This window comes from Nestor notabilis, unplaced genomic scaffold (genome assembly GCF_000696875.1).
Source record: "Nestor notabilis isolate BGI_N333 unplaced genomic scaffold, ASM69687v1 scaffold23021, whole genome shotgun sequence".
NCBI classification, from domain to species: Eukaryota; Metazoa; Chordata; class Aves; order Psittaciformes; family Psittacidae; genus Nestor; species Nestor notabilis.
In genome coordinates, this window is record NW_009915470.1 from 23,454 (window position 1) to 46,678 (window position 23,225).

At 37.3% G+C, this 23,225-nt stretch overlaps 1 protein-coding gene across 1 annotated transcript in view; it reads left to right on the forward strand.

Moving 5' to 3' along the window:
* Nucleotides 1-9,811, forward strand: part of DCP1A (decapping mRNA 1A) — a gene marked incomplete at its 5' end in the record, with an annotated part of 32,389 nt that extends 22,578 nt beyond the window's left edge. Inside the window, 4 exons of the mRNA XM_010024164.1 lie at nucleotides 2,533-3,282; nucleotides 5,880-5,945; nucleotides 7,884-8,102; nucleotides 9,731-9,811. Of these exons, the coding sequence (XP_010022466.1) occupies nucleotides 2,533-3,282; nucleotides 5,880-5,945; nucleotides 7,884-8,102; nucleotides 9,731-9,811 (1,116 nt within the window). The remainder of the gene's footprint in view (nucleotides 1-2,532; nucleotides 3,283-5,879; nucleotides 5,946-7,883; nucleotides 8,103-9,730) is intronic.
* Nucleotides 9,812-23,225: the final 13,414 nt, after the last annotated feature.

The following is a 23,225-nucleotide window of genomic DNA, read 5'->3' on the forward strand; positions in this document are numbered from 1 at the left end:
TAACAGTTAATGGATTAAAATGTGGGGTGGGGAGTTTGCTGGGATTATTTGCTCTCACAGTCCCCTCTACTCTCTCAGTAGCACCTCTGCTCTTGGATCAGTGTAAGTGACAGACTGAGCCCTGGCACCTAGCTCAGCTTGCTGCACGCCTGCTCTGGAGACCAGCACGAGGGTCACCTGAGGCTTTGCTTTAAAAGATATTTTCTTTTGGGTTGCTCCATGTAGACAGAAAGCAATCAGCTGAAGTGCCTCACCTAACAGCACATGGAGTTGCAGAACAGAAATCAAATAACTAATAAAGGAAAGACTGGAAAGATAAGATTCTAATAAATTGCTCTCAGGTAGTTAAAAGGGAAATAGTAAATTTATAGAACAGGTATAATGGAATATTTTTAATTCTGTTGACCTATTTAAAATAATAGCTGCAGAGATATCTGTAAAATTTAGTTGGTAACATAACTGGTAACTTTCTAAAGCTAGTTAACTGGGTTCAAATATATTAAATGTGTTTGATCTTAATCACATTTTTAATAACATGGACAACTGGAGGACTACTGTTACAGGATAACTGTGAAAATACATTTTTCATCTAATTGAAGCAGGTGACCAGTGAAATGAAAAACTAGTGTTCATAGATAAATACTGTGATATTCCCAAACCCCCCCAAAACGTCCCACTTGCATGTTGAATGACTAACTTCATCTCATGCTGAAGATGTCACGGATGTGCAAATGAAAAATAAATACCTCTTCTGTGATAATCTGAAGTTCAAGGTTTTTATCTTGGCAGTTCAAAGTGAAAATTGCTTGTATCATTAAATCTTTTTGTGCCGGTGATCAGCAGAACTGAAACGGAACATCACGAAGTGCCAGTTCTGACTGTTAATTTGTGTTTCAATGTATCTGAAATGATTTCTGGAGAAGCCCTCTGAGCAGCACTCTGTTCCTATCAAGTAAATCAATTGTGTTGCCTTTTTGCAGCACTTGCTGAAAGGGTCTTCATAACACACTGAGCTGATGATGCACTCGGCATATACCCCAGCTAAAGATGGGGCAGGCAAAAGAGTTGTATTTTTATACTTCAGGCTTGAAATCAATTCCACGTTTGAGACTGTATCCACATAAGGGGTTAGTCTGACTTGGATCAGAGAATGGTAGACATTTCTTTTTATTACTTGACTCTTGTATCTTGTGATAAAGGAAAGATAGTTGATTTATCATACTGAAGTGAAAAGCTCAGTTTCAGATGAGATGGAATAGTGATTTTTCTCTTAATGGAATCCTTGCAGTTGAAGGACAGGTCTCCAGAACATTAAGATCAGTGAAGAAAAGTAAGAGCAACTTTCTAGGAAGAATCCTAACATCATTAACAAGGATTATAAACTGCAGAATGTCGCAGCTGCAAAATGAAATTGGCCTGACTTTAGGCTAGCTAAAAATGAGTAACAGCAATGACAGTATAGATTAGTAACCTGAGCAAAAGTCAATGTCATTTCAAGCTCAAGGTTTTTTTGTTAAGCTACTTGCATGCAACCTGTACTGCCATACCTTCACTGCTCTTATCTAGTAAAATTAGAGCTAGCATAGCAATGTCATGGTGCAGTAGCTGTCATTGTAAAATAGCATCTTTGTTTAGACATACCATCAGAATGCCCTGGAATTGTGCTGCAGGCCATTCAGTCTTCTGAACAGAATGTTGTATTTTAGTCCAGCTGTTTTACATAACTTCTGGTCCTGTGCAACCTTTAAAAAAAAAAAAAAAAAAAAAGGAAAAATAAAGGAAAACTTTGAGGTGAAGGGTGTTAATAGCTGTTCTTTTTCTCTTTAGTGAAACACATGTTAAAATATTCTCAGCAAAATATTAAGAAGATTATATCCTTAAAATTAGATTATTTTTTTTTAACAACGTCAGTGGTGTAGGCTAGATGTGTATTTTTGGGACATACTGAAGGACTGTTAGATGTTACAATGTGTGTATATATATACACACTTTTCAAGGAGATACATATACATGTGCTCAGGTCAATACACATACTTTTACCTAGTGCAACATCTGTTGCCTTGTTAATGAAAATGGTGAGAAGAACTGCCAAGGCATGTATTGCTAGATGAGCTGTGTGCCTTCAGGTTTCTCTGTTCCCTTGCCATCTTTTAGGCCATTCAGTTATTTCCAAGTGTATAAATTCTATGTGGATTTTGTTGAACGTATATGTTCTTCTCCCACACTGGCCCCCAAGGATTGATGGTGGTGGATGCCATCTTAATGACAGAATCCATAGCCTTTGCCTTTCTTTACTACTAGTACACAGTGCATCCATAGAGGGCTGTAGAGAAAAACTTTACATAGACAGGATATTCCATGTAAATTAAATGGATTTTAAAATCCATGCAAATAGAACACACTTGGTAGCCAAACTATATTTTAAATGCATTTGACCTACTTGTCTTTTATAGTTTTATTGAAATTGCAACAGTGTGAGATGCACAGTGGTATGTATGTTTCTAAACTGAAAACTTCCTTTTCTCTTTCTAGCCAAGGCAAAAGCATCTGACTTTGGAGGAACTGTTTGGAACCTCTGTATCAAAGGAACAACCAGTAGCTCCGTATCCCAATCCTGAGAGAATGGACAAGTTGCAGACTGATGCCTCTGCCAGAGAGCAGCACAATTTGCTCTTGCCTTTTTCCTTTGATCAGTCAGCAGTAATACAACAATCACTAGGGAAATCTGAAAGTCCAAACGTTAAAACCAGTGCCAATCCTTTGAATCAGCAAGAATGTTTAACACCTATGCTGATACCTCCAGTTTCCCAGCCTGATGTAAAAAATGTTTCAAGCTATTCAGTTCGTTTAAGCCCTATTCTTAATTCAGCTTCAACAATGGAAGCTGCTCCTGCTCAGATGCTTCCTGGCCTCAAAGCAAGCAACAGCATAATGCAAGTTATGCAGCAAGCTGCCAAGCAGATATCCCCACTAGTGAATCAGCCGCCATCTGAAGTGAACCACGGTCCACAAAATCTAATGGCTGGCCAAAGTCAGCTTACAGCACCCTTGACATCAGCAAATACAGGAACTGTCTCAAATACATCCCATACAAGTGTTGATCTTCTCCAGAAACTCAGGTTGACCCCACAGCATGACCAAATGCAACAGCAGTCTCTCACTAAGACTTCCTTAACGCCAAACATCGCTGCCTCGGTTGGCCAACTTGCAACACCAGAGAGCTTCAAAGAATCTCACAGTAAGCCATCAACCTTGAACAGCAAGATAACCTCTCCCCTTCAGGTATTCTGTGGGCTTTTATATCCATAAAGCTTTAGACTGTGCTTAGGCTATGTGTATTTTTTCAAATCTTTAAACTGTGCTTAGGCTATGTGTATTTTTTTCAAAGCTTTAGACTGTTCTTAGGCTATGTGTATTTTTCTCTTGGAAAATGTGCTGTTATATATTAACCTTTTAAAAATAATTATGGACATCCGCTGTGGGATATTGATTAAATGCTAACTTGGAAATCCAATTCCATTAGTTTTAGATCATAAGCATCTGCTATCAGTGACAGACCTGCCTGTAGAGGAGGAGGCTTTTCAAGCTAATGCTGTTAGGGGATGTATAAGTCCTAAAGAATTCATCTGTAATTGTGACAGAAAAATGCTGCTAAGAACTGATGATCAGAGAAGGGACAGAAGGTTACAGACTGATCAGTGTTAGGAGAGTTGATGTTCTGGACGTGTGGCCTGTACCTTTTTTTGAAGGTACAAATTAACAATTTCCTGTTTCTGGTTATTTTGCTTTGGATGTTTTGTACTCCTTCAATTTTTACCCCCTTCTCCTAGGGATACCTGTGGGCTGCACTGAGATACTGTTGGTTATTTAGTAAAATAGATCATAAACCAATTTATTTTGTCTTAATTGATAACCTTGGTTTACTGTATCCTAGCATCACTTACAAAGGACCTCTTAAACTTTATTTCTTGGAGAAGAATCTATTGTCTATGCCTTAATATCTGCCAAAGCAATATGTTTGTTTTGGGAGACTAAGTGAAAATGTCACTGCTAACCTGACAGGTTAATGCCTGTGGCTTTGTGTTATAAATTATTTCTGATCAGTTAGTGTTGTTGTGCTGTATGATTGGCTACCTCAATAGTAAGGACATTGAGTTTGGGTTATTGGATTTGTTTTTTTCTCCAAAGGGAGTAACTTTCTGTAGTGCTTTGTTGCATTAATATTTTATTTTATTGGTGTTCATAGAGTCTAAGCCAGTGTTTGATCATGTCTTCTTGCATCTTGGGTACAGTGATAATGCAGGAATAAAACACACCAAACGAAACTACTTACAACTGTATCTGCATGAATGTTCTTGGGTTTGTCACTATCTAGTGCTTGTTTTTGGTTTTAACAAGGTCTTTGGTAGCCATGTCTGGGTCAGCTGCTGCGTTTGCTATTAGTATGGCGATGACTTCCTCATAACAGAGAGCCAATTAAAAGTTCAGCTCTTCAGCCTGTAACTTGGCCTAAGCATTATTTTAGAATACCTTGTATTTAAAATTATTGCTTTTGTGTCCTCAGAAAAGGGGGTTATCACTGATCTAATGTTTAAGAAATGGGTGTGTGTTTATTGTGCTTTCTAATTACCTTATTTCTAATCTATTGCTGTTCCTGACATTTTTCAAGGTAGCTGTTACTGGTAAGTGCCAGGATTATTTTACTAGAGATCACCTTTTTGAGATGTGTGAACTGATTGATTTTTCAGAGGGAGTACAAATTGCAGAAGTACAAACTGAGCAGCTGTCCTGATCTAGTATTGAACTGTATGTTCTGAGCAGTATTTTTCTTTTGTGTAGTACTAAACCTTGGTACAGATTTGACTGAAGATTGTGACATCTTTGAGCATTTAGAAAAACGAGCTGGGTTTATTCATGACTGTCCCTGACTGTGATTATTCAACATCTGCTGGATAGCCTTGAAATTATTGCTTTGTATGCTAGTTCTACACCCTTGTTTTCCTTCCAACATGTCCACTGTATGCACGTATTTTCATTAGACAAAAGTTTTCATAGTCCAAATATACTATCAAACTAGCAAGACTTTGTAACTCTTCTTAACTCTTAAGACTTTAAGAATTGATCTTGTGGTTGTTACCACTTCATAAAGCTAACTTTATTTTTGCCATTAAGGCTTATCAATTCCCTGAGTGTTTTTCATTGCAGTTCAAGTAAGCTAAGAACTCTGTTGCAAAGGGTTTTTTCCAGTTCTGTGTTTCCAAGAGGTATTCCATACAGCTATAACAAGTCCTTTGAAGAATGCAACAGAAATTAAAAGTACCTGATCTATGTGACTTCTATTGTGTTTTCTAGTATTCTGTAATATTTGAATTTTATTATACTATAGTCTTGAAATCTGACTAACGAAATATCTGGATGCTGTTTGCAAAGCTGTAAATACTTCTAGCAAAAATCTAGCAGAAAACAGCATTTAATTTTCTGTAGAGTTTATTATATCAGTATAGAAAAAACATACTGAACTTAACCTTCCTGGCAGTTTACCAAACTGGTTACAAGGTATTCAACTCTTCACTTTTTAGCATCTGTTTTGTTCCCAGTTTCAGTGTTTTAATGTTTGTTTTTTTAACTGTAGTGGTGTTTCTTCAGAAGTGTTTTGTTAGGCTTTACGGGTTTGCTGTAATATTGAAAGTATAAAATATAAATTAAAATATTTTCATCTTTTTCCAACTTCCCATTGATTTTATCAGTTCTACAAAATGGAACAAATTTCATCTACTGTCTGAAATCTGCATTTCTGTGCTTTCATAAAACTAGAGAACCACCTCTGGAAATTGAGCTGTGGATGCTAACCCGTCGATTATGCTTTCTTTTCATCTTAGCCTGTACAACAAAGCAAGGAATCAGAAATATTTCCACAGCCGAAAACTTTGTCTAAAGCAAGTCAAGTAAGTGAATAAATACTCCTGCTAATTGTTTGTTGGTTTTCTTAAAAAAAGGGGGATAGTTGTGAAACTGTGGTAAGCAGTTGGTGTCTCAAATAGTCATTGACCTCTGATCATATTTAAAGTGCTGTTATAAAGCAGGAAGCTGCCATCCTGAAGCAAGGGGGAGTTTCTGTAGCCTGCTGTGAATGAGTACACTTTTTGTTGGATAGTGCCTCTTATTGTTGTTGCTAATGCAGAAATTACAATACATTTTTGATCTGAGTCTTGCATTGAGTTTGCAAGACTCGAGTCAGGTTAACTTGCACCATCTGAACTGGTTTTATTATCTTGTAAGCAAGCACTACTAATGCAGTAGGGTCTATTAGCCTTAGCCCAATCTTAAGTGCCTCAGAGCAGGCATAACAGGCAATCCCTGCCCTACTGTGTCTTTCATTTTTCCTGAGAGAGTTTGTATTTTATGAAAAAGATACCAAGCAAAAAAAAAAGGAAGACAAGAATAACAAGTAATTTTTAAGTGCAAAATTTCCTAATAGCAAGTTTTAGTGATCCAAATACAGTTTTAGCATTATTAGAACTGCCTCTGAATAACAGTTCAAAAATAACTAGTAATAGTCAAGTCTTCAAGAATTGTTTTTAATTATCTTGTAGTTATGTATTCTTTTCAGGATACCATCTGTAACTTAATTCTGCTTTTCCTTTACCCATCCCCTCCTTTTTCAAATCTGTTAAATTGCCTCATTCTTGTCCAACTTGCATTACATAAAACCAGTGTTAGCGGCATGCCCAGATGTGATTCCGAAGGCAGTAAAAATGGTCCTGCGTAAAGTAAAATGCTGTTGTAGCTACTGGCCTGCTCTAAGACAAGCTATATAGTCTGTTTGTGACACAGTAAATAATTACCTAAATAAAAGCATTTTATGTGAATTTTGGAATTTCAAGAAACGTGCATGTTATATGGTAAACTGCATTTGTGGGTTTAAACACGCTGCCTTCAGCTGAAATCCCACGCTGTAAGTCTTCACAGTTTTGACTATAACAAAATCAGTTTGGTAGTCCTGCTGTTGTTGTTGTTGTTACATACACGTTAACTTTAGATGGCCTTGTGCTTTTTTCTTCTGAAGCTTTTTGTTTAGCCAAGGGAAACTCTTTTCTATATAAAACATCTTTATGTATCACATTCAGTCTTGGTATCTTTTGAGTGAATAATAATTGCAGTTATTAGGAGATGTCAGAGTTGCTCCAAGCTACTGTTTATTCATGTCTACTTTATGCAAATTTAATATTTCCTATACATTTGCAGTTTATGTTTAAAAGAAGATGTGGTAATGGCAGTGTGTGCATATCTGTAACAAAATGCACACAAACCAGTGGAAGAATGAGAAGGGAAGATGGTCCTCAGAAAATTCATGATCCCCCTCCCCACATGGGAAAATGTACTTAGAATATTTTTGTGTACTCCAAATGACTTCATCAATCATTTTAAGTATCTTTGAGATACTTTACTTCAGTTTATAAGTTTATCTGTTTGAGACCACAGAAGGGGACATGTGAGAAGCAGGACTAGACTTTCTGTAAACTCGTATGAGAAATAACCTGCAAAACCACCACAGGCTCCTTCAATTACCAAAGCAAAAAGCTCATCTTTTATTCAGTGTATTCATGTTTCGAAATTCCCGGGAGGTAGTAACCACATGAGGAGGAAGGAGTCTGCATGCAAGAACATTTAAGACTTAAGACTTCTTCAGCTTTTAAAATGAGAATTACTAGTGATAGCAATCTTCATAGGTAGCTATTTCTTCATTAAGAGCAGCTACTCTGTAATATCTGACTGAATAATAGTGGCTACAATCTGTTCCCTGTATGCTTTTCTCTCCACCCTTTATAACTGCATTCATTCATACTGGACACAGTGCTTATTAGTTTTCTGTTCTTTTACAGGTTGCACCTCCACAGTTTGTTACAGCCACAACTACAGTAACACCTTCAATCCTCTTGTCTCCCAGTGTTTTTCAGCAATCAGCTACAAAACCTACTGAAATGGAGAATAAAGCCAATTCTTCTTCGCCTTTGACACTTGGAACAACAGACATTCAGACTATACCTCCTACTGTTCTCACTAGGTCTCAGCTTCAAGAAGCACTGGTACATCTAATAAAGGTCCTGTCTTTATAGAGCTCAATTTCTGAGGGATGGGGTTCTGAGTGCAGTAGCCAGTCCAGAGAAATTCTGTACCACTAATAACTCCTTTTGCCCTGAAACATCACAGAGGTTGTTCCTTTCTGTTTGAAGGGGTATATTACTCCACACTGTACACAGTATAGCACAGCTTGCTCCTTCTGGTGGTAAGATGGAAGACTTGAGAGGAAAGGTCTGTACATCAGATGTGTCCTTTCACATCCATATGAATTTGTGGACAAGTGAGGAAAAAGTTGCACTAGCAGAAACCCTGGTATGGTCTTGGGGGATTGGTTTTGTTGTCTTTGTAAGTGTTCCTGCTTTCCCAAGGAAGGCTTTCCTGCTTCCAGTTCCCTAGATCGGTTCCTGATCTTTACTCAAAGTATGTGTCTTTTGAAACGGAAATTGCAGAGGTCTAGTTCTGTTTCTAGGGACTCAAAAGTTCAGGTGAATTAGATCTGTAATGTTGTAAATAGCCATGTATTGAGATCATTCTGACCTCATGTCACTGTGTCATGGTGAAGTTGCCATGAATGATAAACTTTGACTCCGGATTTAACTTTGTTAACGGGATTCTCTTGCCCCCTCCATGTTGATGTTAGAGCTTACACCCAAAACCCAAGTCTAAATATTACAAACAGTATCTTCCCAGCAATTAAGCTGTTGGGACCAAAAACGGCAGCTGCCAGATCCCATCATTGTCTGGGCTATCTGTTTTACTTGTGGTGTTCCTTTTTGCATAACCTTTTTGTGTATTGGGGGGGGTGTTCTCTTTAAAGACTTCAGCTAGCTTACTTCTAAGTCTTACAGCTGAGCTCAACTGCCAGGAATCATCTTCTCATTAGAGACACGGCACACGGATTCTCACCCAGTAGTGTGAAGAACATCACTGACTTGAGAGCTAATTGGAATATTTGTCTCCAGTCTTCTCTCTATATCTAAAGATCATTGAATGAACACCAGAATATGTGTACCCTGCAGCATGGGAGTGCTTACACTGCGCTCCAAGCAGGATACTAGTTTTGCTGCACAGATCTTTCTGAAAGGAGTATTACATCTTCAGGCTAGCTGATTAGATGCTAGTTTTGTAAACTTGTCATTTGAAATGTTACATATTGTCTATAGCTTAATCAGATTCACTTCCCAGTCATGCTTTGACATGAGAATTCTTGGATAACACACTGTAATACCTTTCAGGCTGGTCTGATAACAGAAATAACATTACTTCTGGCACTCAGGCAGACTTTATTTGAGAGCCTGTACACAGGATGGAATTTCCTGTGTCTAGGACTAAGGCTTGGACTCTGGAAGGAACTGAAATTACATGGCCAAGGCTGACCTAGTGACCCCTGGTTTGCTTGGGTGAGCATCCAGTGTGCTTGGTGATCTCTTTAGCTGCCTTACCACCTTCGTGGTTAAAAGTCTTTATGTTGTCCAAAGAGCACTGCCTTTCGTGCAAGTATGCAGCTAGTTCCCTTATCTCTGATAGCACTACAAAGAATCCTTATGCACTTCTTAAATGGCATTAAATTAAACTTTCTTTGCACCTTTTAACTAATGTTTCTAATGTGGTGTTTGGTTTTCTTTTTTTTTTTTTTTTTCCCCTGCAGAATGATTCCCGTTTTCTCAGCACTATACATGAAGTCTACTTGCAAGTCCTAACCAAGAGTACGGACAACATTAAGCTATAATTGAAGCTAAATCTACTTAAAATGTATCAATTTTAGAAACTATTATGCCTCATCTATAAAACTAATATTTTTGTAAAAGAATATTTAGTTTTCAACGTCTTGAATATGAACCTGTTAGGAAAGACTATTCCTTAAATACTTATGAAAATAATGTTCTCAGAAGTGATGGAGGTTTTCACTGTGATAGTCACCAGCAAACCTTTTTCTTTTTCTTTTTTTTTTATTTATTTTATTTTTTCTTAACTGGGGAGGGGACTTAAGTTGCATTTGAGCTCTCATTAGCATTAAGTGAATGTAGAAATGTTTGCTCTGGCTATCATTCCTAGCTGTATTCACTGTCCAAGGATTACAGACTCAATTCTACGTAAACCAGCAAGTAGTACACTACACCACACCGGAACAAAATTCAGTTGTGGGAACCTAGTTGCAATTTGAAGGACTGAGGAAAAGCAGAGCAAAATCCCTTGGGATGAAGTTGGCAGGTGTGGGAAAGGAATGGATCTGGAAGGCAGGCCTTTGGAGCTCAATACATTGACAGTCTCTAGCCTCATGCACATAAATCCATCGTTTAAATATTCCATTAATCTTACTTGCTTCTGCATTGCTGACATTAAACAGATACCCAAATGAGTGAGGCCACTTTCTTTAAAAAGGCAAAACTTGAAATATGCAAAATCTTCAGTGATTGTATTGGTTTGGGATTTTTTTAAGCAATGGAGTGGTTCTGTTGCATGTTGAAGTTCTCTTGTTTTACATTTATAGTTAGGAGAGCACCACTGGAAGACCCTCTTCCCGTTTAGCAGCATTTGATACAATTGAAATACGTTGTTTCCCTTTAAGCTTAAGGATGGACCATGTCATAGTTGACTTTCATTCCTCAGTTGTTGGAACTGCAGTATTGAAACTATGCAGATGGGGAACAAATGTATGCTTCTGTTGCCTTCTTCCCAGATTGTTAGTGTATACTTCATAGTCTGAAGTTTCTCTAATTAAAATATTACTTCTTCATATATGTGATTTAGTAATTCTCTATTCAATAATATATAAATTTAACTGGATACTTTCCCACTTGAAATCAGAAAATTTCTAATTATAGTTTCTTATGCTGCTGTGTTGGTTTACTTGTGGCCTCTATTTATTTCTCGAAGGCATGCAAGGGTAATTAGTAAGACTCCAGCAATAGCAGTTTTAAAGAATGCTTTTTCCAGTAGAAAAGTTTTGATTTATTGAGATAAACTCTACAGATAATCTGTACAGATCTACTACAGATAATCACTACAGATTATCTGTAGTGAGTTATAATGTACAGCTTTTTTCTTCTCCCGCAAGCACTATTGAAATATCAAGAAAAAGATTGTTTGGCTCCTGACAACATATATGTGTATGTATATATCGTAAGGATTAGTTATTGTTGACATAGTCAAGGTGCATGGTCATTTCATTGGAAGCTAGTAATTGAGCTTTAATTGTGACTCATTCACATATCTGTATGTTTTAGATACAACAAATATTTACATTTTTAAGTATTTGATCTATTTTAGGGTTTTTTCATAGCTTTTTAGTGGAAGATATGTTTTGTTTAGCACTACCTGCCTTCTGAAAAGCTCTTCTCAGCCTCCGAGTTCAGTGTTTCCAGTTAAAATATGTAGTATTTTGTTAAGAAAATGTGCAAGATTCAGGGAGATATGCTAATGTCATGCACATTCATCAAGAATTATATTGGCTTTAATGGTAGCATTTCAATTCAGCAATATAAACACTGCCTTGGTAAGGAACATAGGAGCTTCCTACGTAAATTCTAGAGTTATAATACTGTGTATGTGCATAAACAGTGAGACTCAAATGAGATCTGAGATCTAAGTTAATTTGTTTTGTTGGGATTTTTAGGAAAAGTTTCACTAAAAGGGACACACCAGTGAGCAGTTCCTCTAAACAAAAATGGATAGCCTAAACCAAATAGAGTTGCTTTTTATCTGGGTTTGGCAAAGATGAAGTCCATAACTCTCACTTCTTATGGGCAGCTTCCAGTTTCTTCAGAGGAAGGTTTGATGAAAGATTGTAAGAATAGACATATTGGAAGCTGATAGTGCATATTTGTACTGTTTGCTAAATGCAGTCATATCCAAAGATCTATAGAAATGATAGGAAGGAGTTGTATTTTGAGTTCTTCAGTCAAGTACAGTTGACAAAAGTAATGCTGTGTGGAGTAGCAGTGCTGTTACAGAAGTTTGACTCCACTTTGAATATCCTTAACTTGTTTCCAGCTGTTCACAAACCCCCACAAGCAGCTGGCAGATCCTTACTTTACAATCTACTGTTAGCAATACATTATTGATTTACTTCCCTCCGCTTCAGCTTTCAAAATGAATTAGAAGAGAAACAGTTGAAATCACAGTCATGAGGCATTTTTACAACAAACCTGTTCATCTCAAACACCTGCACACATTTGTTCTAACCTCTTAACGTGTAGCCAGCAGGCACCATAACCAACTGAGGTGCTATCCAGTACACTGCAGATACTGATGGCAAGTGCCAGAGCAGTGGGTTTAACAGATAAACCTCTTTAAAAGTTGCATTGCAAAACGCAAGCTCAGCTAGACTGTAAAATTTTAATTTTTTTTTTTATGTGGACTGTTATTTAAGTTTTTGCATAAATCTAAAATTACAGCTTGTTGAAGTGCTTGATTCGTGTTATCCACATGTAGGGATAACAGTGCGTGTCAAGTTGTTGCCATGGGTCATCACAGGAAATAACTGTGACCATTTTCAAGCTGGGGTTTTTGGGGGTGTTTTTTTGTTTGGGTTGTGTGAAATGACTGTCTTAATGGGCTTTTACCTGTTCTGTGAATTAAAAGATTATTAGTTTCGATTATACTCCCCAAAGTCATTGTATTATCTAAGCTTGTGTTTTGTCTCTAGCATTGTCACTAGGAAACAAAAATTTGAAAAGGCTCAAACCTAACAAAAGACAAATTTCGAAAACATACAGCTGCTGAATTGTTCAGGAAAAATCAAAATTCTGAGTTTTGTAGTTAGACTTTATCTGCTGTTATTTAATAATGCAAAGTTTATATGAAAGGTGCCTAACAGCCATTACTTCAGAAGCAGTTTATCTTTCCAAATTAAACAAGATTTGCAGAATGTTTGAGTAAAGTTAAAAATATTTAAATGATTCATCTTGACTTCATATAAAATGTTTAATTCTGTGTATAAATACTCAATATTCAAACGCTGCTGGATATATCTCTTTTTTGCTTGCATTTCTAATTGCTTCCTTTTGGTATGTTTCTGAAACCCATTATGCCGTGTGTAGTCACTTGATATAATTTCTGAAATGTTTTTGAAAACAAACTTTAATTTGGAACTTCTTGGTTTTTTACAACTGTTCTAAACAAATCAGCCACCTTTTTGCCAGGTATTTGGGTTGCTTTGTACAGCATATCTTAACAGGAGGAGTGTGTGCAATATGTATCAGCTCAGTTTTGTCTGGCAATGTTACAAAAATGTTAAGATGCAATATCTTCCTTTCACTTCAAGTTGGAAAAATTGCAGTATCTCTGATTTGGTGGTGTATTTATTTTTAATCTATTCAGTGTATGGGCATATGGTTAGTTAGGGGATTTATGTACATTATGTGCTTTTAGTATAAATTTCTGGTTTTTTTCACTTTTGTGGATGCACCAGTTGTACCCATTTGCATGTTCCTTTAATCTGAAGATCATGGGAAAGGGGGGCTTCAGGAAAGATTTCTGGAAACTGGAACAGGAATGATACTGAGTCAATAAATGTAGATACTGCATCATTAACGTTTTTGGTATGGATTTTATAGCACCTATGTATGTTTGCAGTTATTAAGTTATTGCATAAATGTTTAAAAATGAGCATTTTTTCATCCAAAATTTTGTATGTTTGCAAATATATTTTTGTAATAAAACTTCAAAACAAATGTTTCAGCACCTCCTAAAATTTTCTGATGTTGCCTTTTATTTCTAGACCTCTAGTAGCCTGCTAGAAGGGTAAGTTCAGATGTTATTTAGGGTTAATATTTTCCAAAGAAAAACTCCTTACTTCATACTGGGGGCAGAATGAAATTGCATTTGTTTGCTAAAGAAAATGCAGCATTCATGCTTGAGGGACAGTTGAGAAACAGCATCAGTCATTTGTAACAGCTTCTGGCCATCCACTGTATTGCTGTAACTAGGCTTGCATTTTGAGTTTGATAAACAGACCTATTTCCTTTATGTTTAGAATGTAGCTGCAAGCTCACTGTCATAAGCTGTAACTGGGTTTAGTGCCTTTCCTTAGCACTTTGATTTTTTTATTTTTTTTTTAAATTCTTTCTTACCCATCTAGACATGGCAAACGATACTCAATGAAGTATTGGTCTTTGATCATAGATTTGGTAATTGCAGTTGTCTTCTTGCCACATCTGGATGGTATCATGCAACTGATTGGCCCAAATGTCACAAAGTAAAATAGGGAAACTGCTGAGGAGAAAAACCATAGCGGAGATTCTGTTGGAATAGATCTTGAAATTAAAGCAAACCTTACACCAAAGTCCCTTAGTCTTAGGTAAATTCTTATTCCCTTTCTAACTACCCAGAAGAGTTGGAGATTGCAAGGTGTGCCATGTGTTAGGACAGACCACTGAAGAATGGTGTTTGCTGCTCTGGTTAATATTGAACTGGCTCCTGTACTATATAAGAAAGCAGATTCTTCTAATAGAAGACGAACATACCGAACAGGTAGAGAAGACATGGATTTGCTATGAGATAATTGAGAAAAAGTGGAAACGCCTAAGGCCTACAGTCTAGCTGCAAGTTCAGATGTGTTTGGAAAATGGAAAATAATTGAAGTATTCTTGTCATTGTTGATGCCATTAACCTTTTTATCTTCTCTGGACACAGGTATTCCTGGTTCCTGTTATTCCTCTGAAGTGCTCCTCTCCAGTGTGGAAATAATACTTCTGATTTACTATGTGTAGCTGCAGATGCACATAGGCACTGTACAAGAAAATTTATGCAGACCAAAATCTTTATGGCCTTTTCTCTCTTGCTATTGTCTGTACTACAGTCATGTTTTCTGAGAGTGCATGAGAGCATAAAGTCAATTCCTACTGTGATGGTGATACAGTACTAGATAGAATTAAAGAGTAAGCATTAGGCTTCCTAAAACTCATCCACTAAAACTCAGATTTTATTTGCAGGCTTGCAGAAAGAAATAACACAACTTTCTTTTAAACAACGTTGTAGCTCTTGTTTATGAGCCAAATCAATGGAAGACAGTGGATTCATGTATCTGGTAAAGATTCAGCTGTACTTCTCTGTGTACAAGATAATGGGGGAGAGGGGGTTAATGTTAGGATAGAGGATAAGAAACCTGTCATTCATACAATTCTTTGTTTATGAACAGGATGCAGTCAAATCACTAAATACAATCAAGTATAGCTGAGGTAAATTTCTCTAAGTTTAGTGATCTAACCTGAAATTCAAAAAATGTGAAAATATAATGTATGTTAAACAATTTTTAAAGTTATTTTCAGTGCCAAATAGTGGAATTCCAAGTGTGAATCAGCTTTTTTACTTATATCCAGATTTTATGACAGGGATTTACTTTTGAACAGACTTAATAATTTAGGAGAGTTAAACTTTAGTGATAGAACTGTAATTGAAATATGGTTAACTGTGAAGCTCATCCTCACCAGTTAGGCAACAATTTTTCACTTCCTCTTAGAATCCTTCTTCATTTGTGACTCCTAATTAGGTTTCAAAAGCATTGGGAAAAGAGGGCAGTGAAGAGAGAATATTTTTATCAGTTGCTGCATTTTTTGAGAGAGCACTTGCTAGCAAATGAAAGGGAAAGGACCAATAAATAGAAGGCTCCTTAGAAGTGAACAAGGGAAGGAATAGCAAAAGAGTGTAAGTAAATGTGAAAAGGAATATTATAGGCGAGTGTGGCCTCTGAAGGTTTTTTCTGAAGCACAGAAGAATTCAAGTTACAGTTTTGTTCTTGTACTGCTGTGTGGTGGTTTCTGGTATTCCTGAAGCTGAAATGTGATTTGCATGTCCCAGGTGTTTCAGGGTGTGTTCAAAACCAGCCTGGTTATGTATTATTTCCTTGCTTTAATTCTTGAGGCAGCAATACATACTTTGCCAGGTCTGCTGTGGGGCTTTTTAACCTCTAGCTATGAAGCAGCATAATGGACTTGGCTGATTCATAGTGGTACCTAATTTTTCTCTTTCTTTTATGGCTTCCTACTACAGCTGAAAATATGCTACACAGAACAAGGCTGCTCATACCTAGTTGCCCTGTATCTTTCATTTTAAATAGACCTTTAAAAATACTTCTACCATAATCCATTCTTTAAAATTCAAGAAGCTCCATTTTACAAAATAAACCTTGGGAAATATAACCACAGAAGAATAAGGGGCTTTTTATATGACTGAAGTCTTTGCCCTTAGGTCTTACTTGAAAGCATGCAGGTACGTGATGTAAATGTACAAGTTGTGTTTCTTTCCTCCTCATAAATAAGTCAAGAAGCTCTAAGAGTATCTACAGAGCAAAGATCTCCCAGCCTGTTTTCTGTATGGAAAGCTCTATATGGTTTTAATTTAGAGAGCATATAGCTTGCACATCCTGCTTTGCTTCTTGTGGTTCATAAGAGGGATGGTAAAGGCTTAACAGGTTATCCATCTGACTTTCTTGTGTAGACTTGAGATTTATGAATAATGCTAAATGCCTTCTCTAATTTACTTTCTAAGTATCAAATAAATTAGTTTCTGCTCTCAGGACAGAGTTCTTCTATGTAACAAAATAGCTATGAAGGAAGGTTCTGCTGTCTAAACACAAGAATTGAAATACAAGGGTGAAAGTAAAGCCTACAGGACTTGGATGCGTGCAGACTCTGGTGCGGTTTTACAGCAAGCCCTGCTCCTGGTATATAATCTTCGGAGCATAGGGCATGGGGCACCTATTGTGAGGAGATATCTCGATTTTCCAATGCTTCAATAAGAAAATCGTGCCACAACAGGAGCCCTTAAAGAAAACCCAAAGGCTTTGTTAGAAACATGTGCAGTACTTTAACAAGGGGTTGCAAATAAACATAAATCAATATTCTCCAGGTATGAGGGAGAATGTCTGAAGAAAACTGCTAATGTAACAGATACATGTGCAAGTAATGTAGGTTGCATACTATGTAGAGACTGAGCCTGGGCCCATGATGTAGCTCCATCTGTAGCTTCATTTTAGGTAAGAGACAGACTGATGTTACTACTAAACCTGTACCTGTTCCCATGCAATACATATCATTATTTCTTGGAATTTTTGATGCTATGTTGCACAGAAATTTGAGGGTTTTGTTGTTTTGGTTGGTTGGTTGGTTTTGGGTTTGGTTTTGTTTGTTGGGTTTTTTTTTTTCTCTAAATTTATTAGCAGCTGAATAATGTTATTACTGAAGGCCAGCAGAACAATCTGCTCTATATATAACTGAAGTGACTGTGATTTTGCACATGTGGAGGGCTGTGCTGGTGATGCATAATGATCTGCATCATTAGAGAATGCTTTGGCATAAATCCATCTCATCCACTCTTGAACAGTTCTCTTCTTGAAGGGCTTCTGATGCAGCTGTTCTTTCAAAGGGCAAAAATAGTCAAAGCCTGTTGTGTTGCAGAAGACAAGCTGAAGAAAATTTCTTTCCATTTCTTTCTTTCCATACATATTGCAGTACAAATTCTGCTTTATTGGGACATTACAGCTGTCTCTCCTACCTTCTTTCTAAATGTACACAACCTATGAAAGCTTTGCTATTTGAGAGATTTCTGAGCATAAGTTACTGATTATAACTTTATTCTTTTACCAAATTCAGTTATTTGAATACTGACACTTATTTAAACAGAGTCTAAAGTGACTAATAACTCCCTAGCTTTTTTGAAGAGTGTTATGGAAGGTGAGTTATTAAGAATCAAATGCAGAAAGCAAACGTGATGAAGGGACTGTGGAACACTCATGTATTCAGTAGGTCTTTAAAGCAGAGATGCAGACAAATGCCTCAAACTTCTACTACATAAATATTTCATGTTATGTTAACGAATAATATGAAGAAAATGCATCAAGTGAAAGTTCAGTTTGTAAATTTACAGAAATATTGTAAATAACGTTAATATTAGCAATTAGTTAAACTAATCCAAATACCCTCAAATATTGCTCTATTAGCATTACAAACTTTGATTTAAATATTCATAGCATGGTTTGGGTTGGAAGAGATCTTAAAGATCATTATAATCCTGTTGCGTTTTTAGCAGAAATATACTTCCCTAAATATCAGCAAAGAGCAGAGCAATTACCAAACCCAGTCCCAGTGAATTCCTTTTAACTGTGTAAAACATGCAATGATTTGGGTTTTCTCTATGTGTTAGAGATAAAAAAAAGCCTCTTCGTATAAAACCAGTCTCATCATTTGGCCTATTTGGTTTAATCTGAACATTATTCATGTATCATAAAATTGCCATAATATTTTGGAAACTTTGCAAATTTTGGTTTGTTTTCCTGTCTTTTTACTAAATGACATCTTATTTAGAGGCAATATAAAAATTACTATGATTTTAAAATTATTTTTATCAAACATTTGGCTGTCTGTAGCTCAAAAATAGTCTGTTCTGTTATGAAGCTTTCCAGAAACATTTTTCCTTTTGAAGATTACTTTGTCAGCTGTATTGGAGGAGAAGGTTATAGTTGAGTTGAACTATGAATATAGTCTGGATTTATGTATCTTCTTCTTATGTCTTGCTCTCATGGACTTCAAAGGTGAATAGATTTCCCTGTCTGGATATTTCTGGGTCAGGTGCTGTATAAGAACCTTGCATTTTCCAGGTTACTGGTTATAGCTGTTGGTAGCCTGTGTAGTGGAGACAACTGCTGTTCTATGGAAACTAAAGGATGTTTAAAGTGGTTTTCATGCTCCAGTGGGAACTGCAGAGCTGATCATTATTTCACAGCCTGCTGAATATTCTTTTCACAGGGTGTTTACTTGGGTGTACACTTGTACTTAACTAAAACCACTTGCTGTCACTGACAAAAAAAACCCAGAATTTATTTTGAGCCAGATGTGACACTGTGGACTGAATATCTGGAAAAGTTGCAGCATGAGATTTGTTCTGAAGATTTGCTGCATTCCCATAAATCAGACTGTAATGACTGGAATCCCACCATATCACTTGTCATTTGTTTAAGGTACCCTGCAAATGAAATGAAACCATGTACACTACAGGACACGTTCAGGACTAGCATCCATGCCAGCAGTGATTGGAAATTTGCAGTTCAGTTTAGAATCCATACAGTGCTTAAAGTGCAACTGTACAACCCATTGGTCTGCTCCCATGCTTCCACTCAATTTCTTTACTCACTGTTGTTTGGATTTTGTAGGTGATGAGCTTCGTAACCATTCAGTGTTCTTACTAGACTTTGATTTTGGAATTCCTTTTGAGAACAGTTTTTAAGGCAAAATTGGGCACATAGCTGAAAAGCCCAAATGTCAGCAGTGCAGAGCACGTGCAGCTCTTGCTTGGGTAAACAGGGTTGCCTGTACTTACATCAGCAATGGATTTTTGCAGTGTCTCAGCAAATGACAGCCATAGCTTGGCTTCTGTGCTTCTGCTGCACGTAATGCTCTGGCTGTGAAATGTGTGGAGGAGGGGTGGAAAAATCCCATTGTCCTGTGTATTTAAGGAGCTGTCCAGTCTAGTAGTCAGTAGTGAAGCTAACGAGATGTGATTGTACAGACTGAAGCAAGACCTGTCCATACATTTGCATCCTTGTTCTAATAATTTCATATGTGGTTTCAGAGGCAAGTGCCAAGAATGCAGAAGAAATGTTGACTCTTGTACCCAGTGTATACCATGACTTTAGCTATTGCTTTACAGTCCATCACACTTGGTCAAAGTTGCAGAAATAACATGCCACTTCAGTAGATCAAAGTGGAGGCACTGACACAAGGTGGAATTTCATCCTGTGTATGCTTGAGCTGCTGTTTTAATAACACAATACCATAAATAAGCACTCAGTGATGCAGCATGAGGATTCAGGGAAAGGAGAGTGAGTTGCAGGCAGTAATCTCCCAATGACATTATCTCAGCTATGTCTATCTTAAAGTCCTTCTGCCATCCAGATAACAATGGAGGAAACAAAGTAAGTTGTGAGCCATAGTAATACTGGTCTTTATCCAGATCATCCCCCTTACTTTCTTACAGGAGGGAAAAAAGAAAGCACCATATGTCCAGACTGTGAAGGCAGTTGACAAGATTGTTATTGCTGCAGTACATCTGGGAGACTGTTAGGGAGCCATCCTTACAATGGAGATTCTAGAGCACATCTTCACTTTAATCACAGAGACTTGATCACAGGCCTTACTCTTCAGACAGAGAATTAAGTCAGCCTGGACCAATAATACCAAAATTGAAGCTATGATCTATCTGGTGTATATTTAAAAGAACTGTGAGGAAAAACAAAGGACTTTGACTAAGGAGCAGAGAGTGACTGAACTCTTTTAGTTGACTGTTATCTCACTTTGCCACTACAAATGATGTACGCAGAGAGAAACAGTAACAGCCTGGCAATGCTTACATCTTAATCGCACTGTATGTAGAAGAAACATGGAAAAATTAATCTATTAGAAGCAAAAATATGGTGTAGAAATTACTTGGTTATTCTCATGGTACCTGCTTCCATTATGATATTTTTCTACTGTTTATACTTACACTACAGGCCATCCAGAAAGATGAAGTACTTATAGCTCTAATTTAAGCTTTCTTTTTTTTTTTTTTTCCCCGATCCAAGTGTGTTTTGGAAGTTTTTGGAAACTTACTGTCTGCGGCTGAAATTGGAAGGGTGTACAGCCATATTTTCTTAATGTATCTGCAGTCAACACTAGCCATTATTTCACTTTTGCTTAGCCGTGTTTAAAGAACTTACTTTATGCACTTCTAAACCACAGATAGACCAAGTTATCCTGCCTAACCTTGCTCTACTGACATGGTTATTCATGTCACTGGGATGATGGTTGAGCCAAATGTCAACATCTGTCTAAAGAACAGTGTTTAAATGGCAGAGCTGATAGAAAACTTGCCATTCATTTTCCTAGCATAGCCAGTATTTTAACAACTGCTCTTAATCAGTGAACATGGAGTAGAGCTCACGCTAATAAATGCTGCTGCACTAGTAACATGGTTCTGTGGCTTCACCTACAGCAGCAGGTAGGAGATTCCAGTATAGCAGGTCTACAGAGTACATGAGACAGTGCTGAAGACTCAACATAAGGCACTGTATTTGTGTGTTTGAATTCTGCCCCAGACTCACTGTTGTCTGTCCTGTTGGACTGAATTAATGGCTGGGGCATATTAGCTGCTTTCTCAGACTGAATCTTCTGCTTCATATTTATTTGAAAAGAATCCAGTTCACAAGCTCTGAAACTGCTCAGCAGGGCAAGGCAAACCACAGTAAGCAGGGGTGATCAGGAGGTTTATTCCAGGACAGTGCTTCCAGACAGCTCAAGCTACTTTACATTTACTTTCTGACCATACAGCTGCAGAGAGAATCAAAGGTGGTGTCACCTTGAGAAAGACCAAAAGGTAGTGAAAAAGACACAAGGAAGGACAAGAAGAAGAGGGAAAGTTGTGTAACTTACTTGGAGAGGTTGGTAATCCTCACTCTATAAGATTAGAATTATTTTAGGCATATTTGAGGCTATGGCATAGCCAGATCCCTAGCGAGATACCTGCTGGTCTGTAGCACAGAGCATATAAAGTTCAGCTGAGGATTTTTTAATGGAAACTTAATATTTGAATTTACTTTTACTTCTCCAGTAGTTAAGGTAGGTTTTACAGTTGAAACTCTGAAAAGGAGGAGCTCTAAACTAGTAATTTTCGTGTAGATTCTACTTGTAACTCTTGAGATCCTTCATAGTCCCCCATTGACCATATTCCTTTGGGTAGCATGGCTCTGGGAGGACAAAAGAAGTCCATGTGCTGTTGAGCTGAAGTGGATTTCAACAGAAATATTGTGTGGAAACTGCTACTAAGAAAGCTGTTAATTGCTTCTACCATGCATGGCAGTGCTTTTTCTATGTTTCCTCAGCCAGGTTTCTACACTTACTAGCTAATTTCTAGTTATCGAGTATTATCTCATTTCCAAGGGGCCATTGCTCTGCTGTTGGAAGCTCTCGGTATTATAGGCCATGTCTGCAGACTTCCTAAATTTAAACCAAGGCTTATGTGATTCTTATCAGACTCTTCCATAGCCCAATTTTATTGTCTGTATCCCTTCAAAGTGTATTACTGAAATGAAAATATTTGGGTAACTGCTTCTGCAAAAGAAAATGAAGTAGTTGGCCTACCTAATTACTTTAAAGTAAAATATAAATTGGAGAATAGGAAATGGCAGTTGCAGCAACTAGGCTTTATACAGTGCTCTCTGAAATTAACTGCACTTTGCTACTATCAATTTGTGTTCTTTGACTTATCTGTTTCCCTTCTCTCTGGCATACAGCCTATTTCCAGTCTAGTTTTTCTTCTGAAGTTTTTCTACTAAAAGAATTTTTTAAAAGACAAATGATGGAGCAGTTTAAGGAAACAGTTAAGCTGAGGGAATGGTGCCTGCTTTTATTGCTTCCAGCAAACTGGTTAGTTTATCAAGACACTGTTATCTTGCCTTGAAAAGTGTTTCACAGGTTACTGTTTAGTTGCAATTTGTGAGGTGCGCATGGATGGATACTCTGTAAATACAGGTGGCTTCCTTTGCTTCTGAAATTCAAAGTCTTCAGTCTTAATGACAAAAGTGTAGGTTTTTTCATGTAAATGGCACACATCACTAGTGGTTTCTGAAATTAGATGATTACATCAATTTACTAGATGTAACAGCTTACATTTAAAACAGATTTTTAATATGTTAATACTTTTAAATTATGATACAGCCTCCTGGACAAACTATGAGTGGACAGAATGCTGAAATACATGGAGAGTGCAGCGCAGGAACACCAGATTTTATGAGCAAAATGTGAGGTATTTGATATATTTTGTTGTCTGTTTAAACTTCCCAAATCTTTTATGCAAAAGTGTTTTTGTCAGATTTTTAAACATATATTACAGAAATAGGATTTTTTTGTTGTTGTTGTTTTGGAGTTTGGGGGAATGGGGAAGAAGCCTCACAGGATAATTCTGTTACTGTCTCTCCTGTGTATAGGAGAAAAGTTACCGTTCAGAGACGTTGGATGCAGTCGCAAGAGCAGGCTGGAGGTGGGAACCCTCTGCAGCGGTGTTATCCAGCAGCGCTGCGGACGGCGGAAAGCCCCGGCCCCGCTTTACCGTGCGCGGCTCTGAGGGGCCGCAGGGCGGGACGGGGAAATGGCGCCTGCGCGTGGCCACAG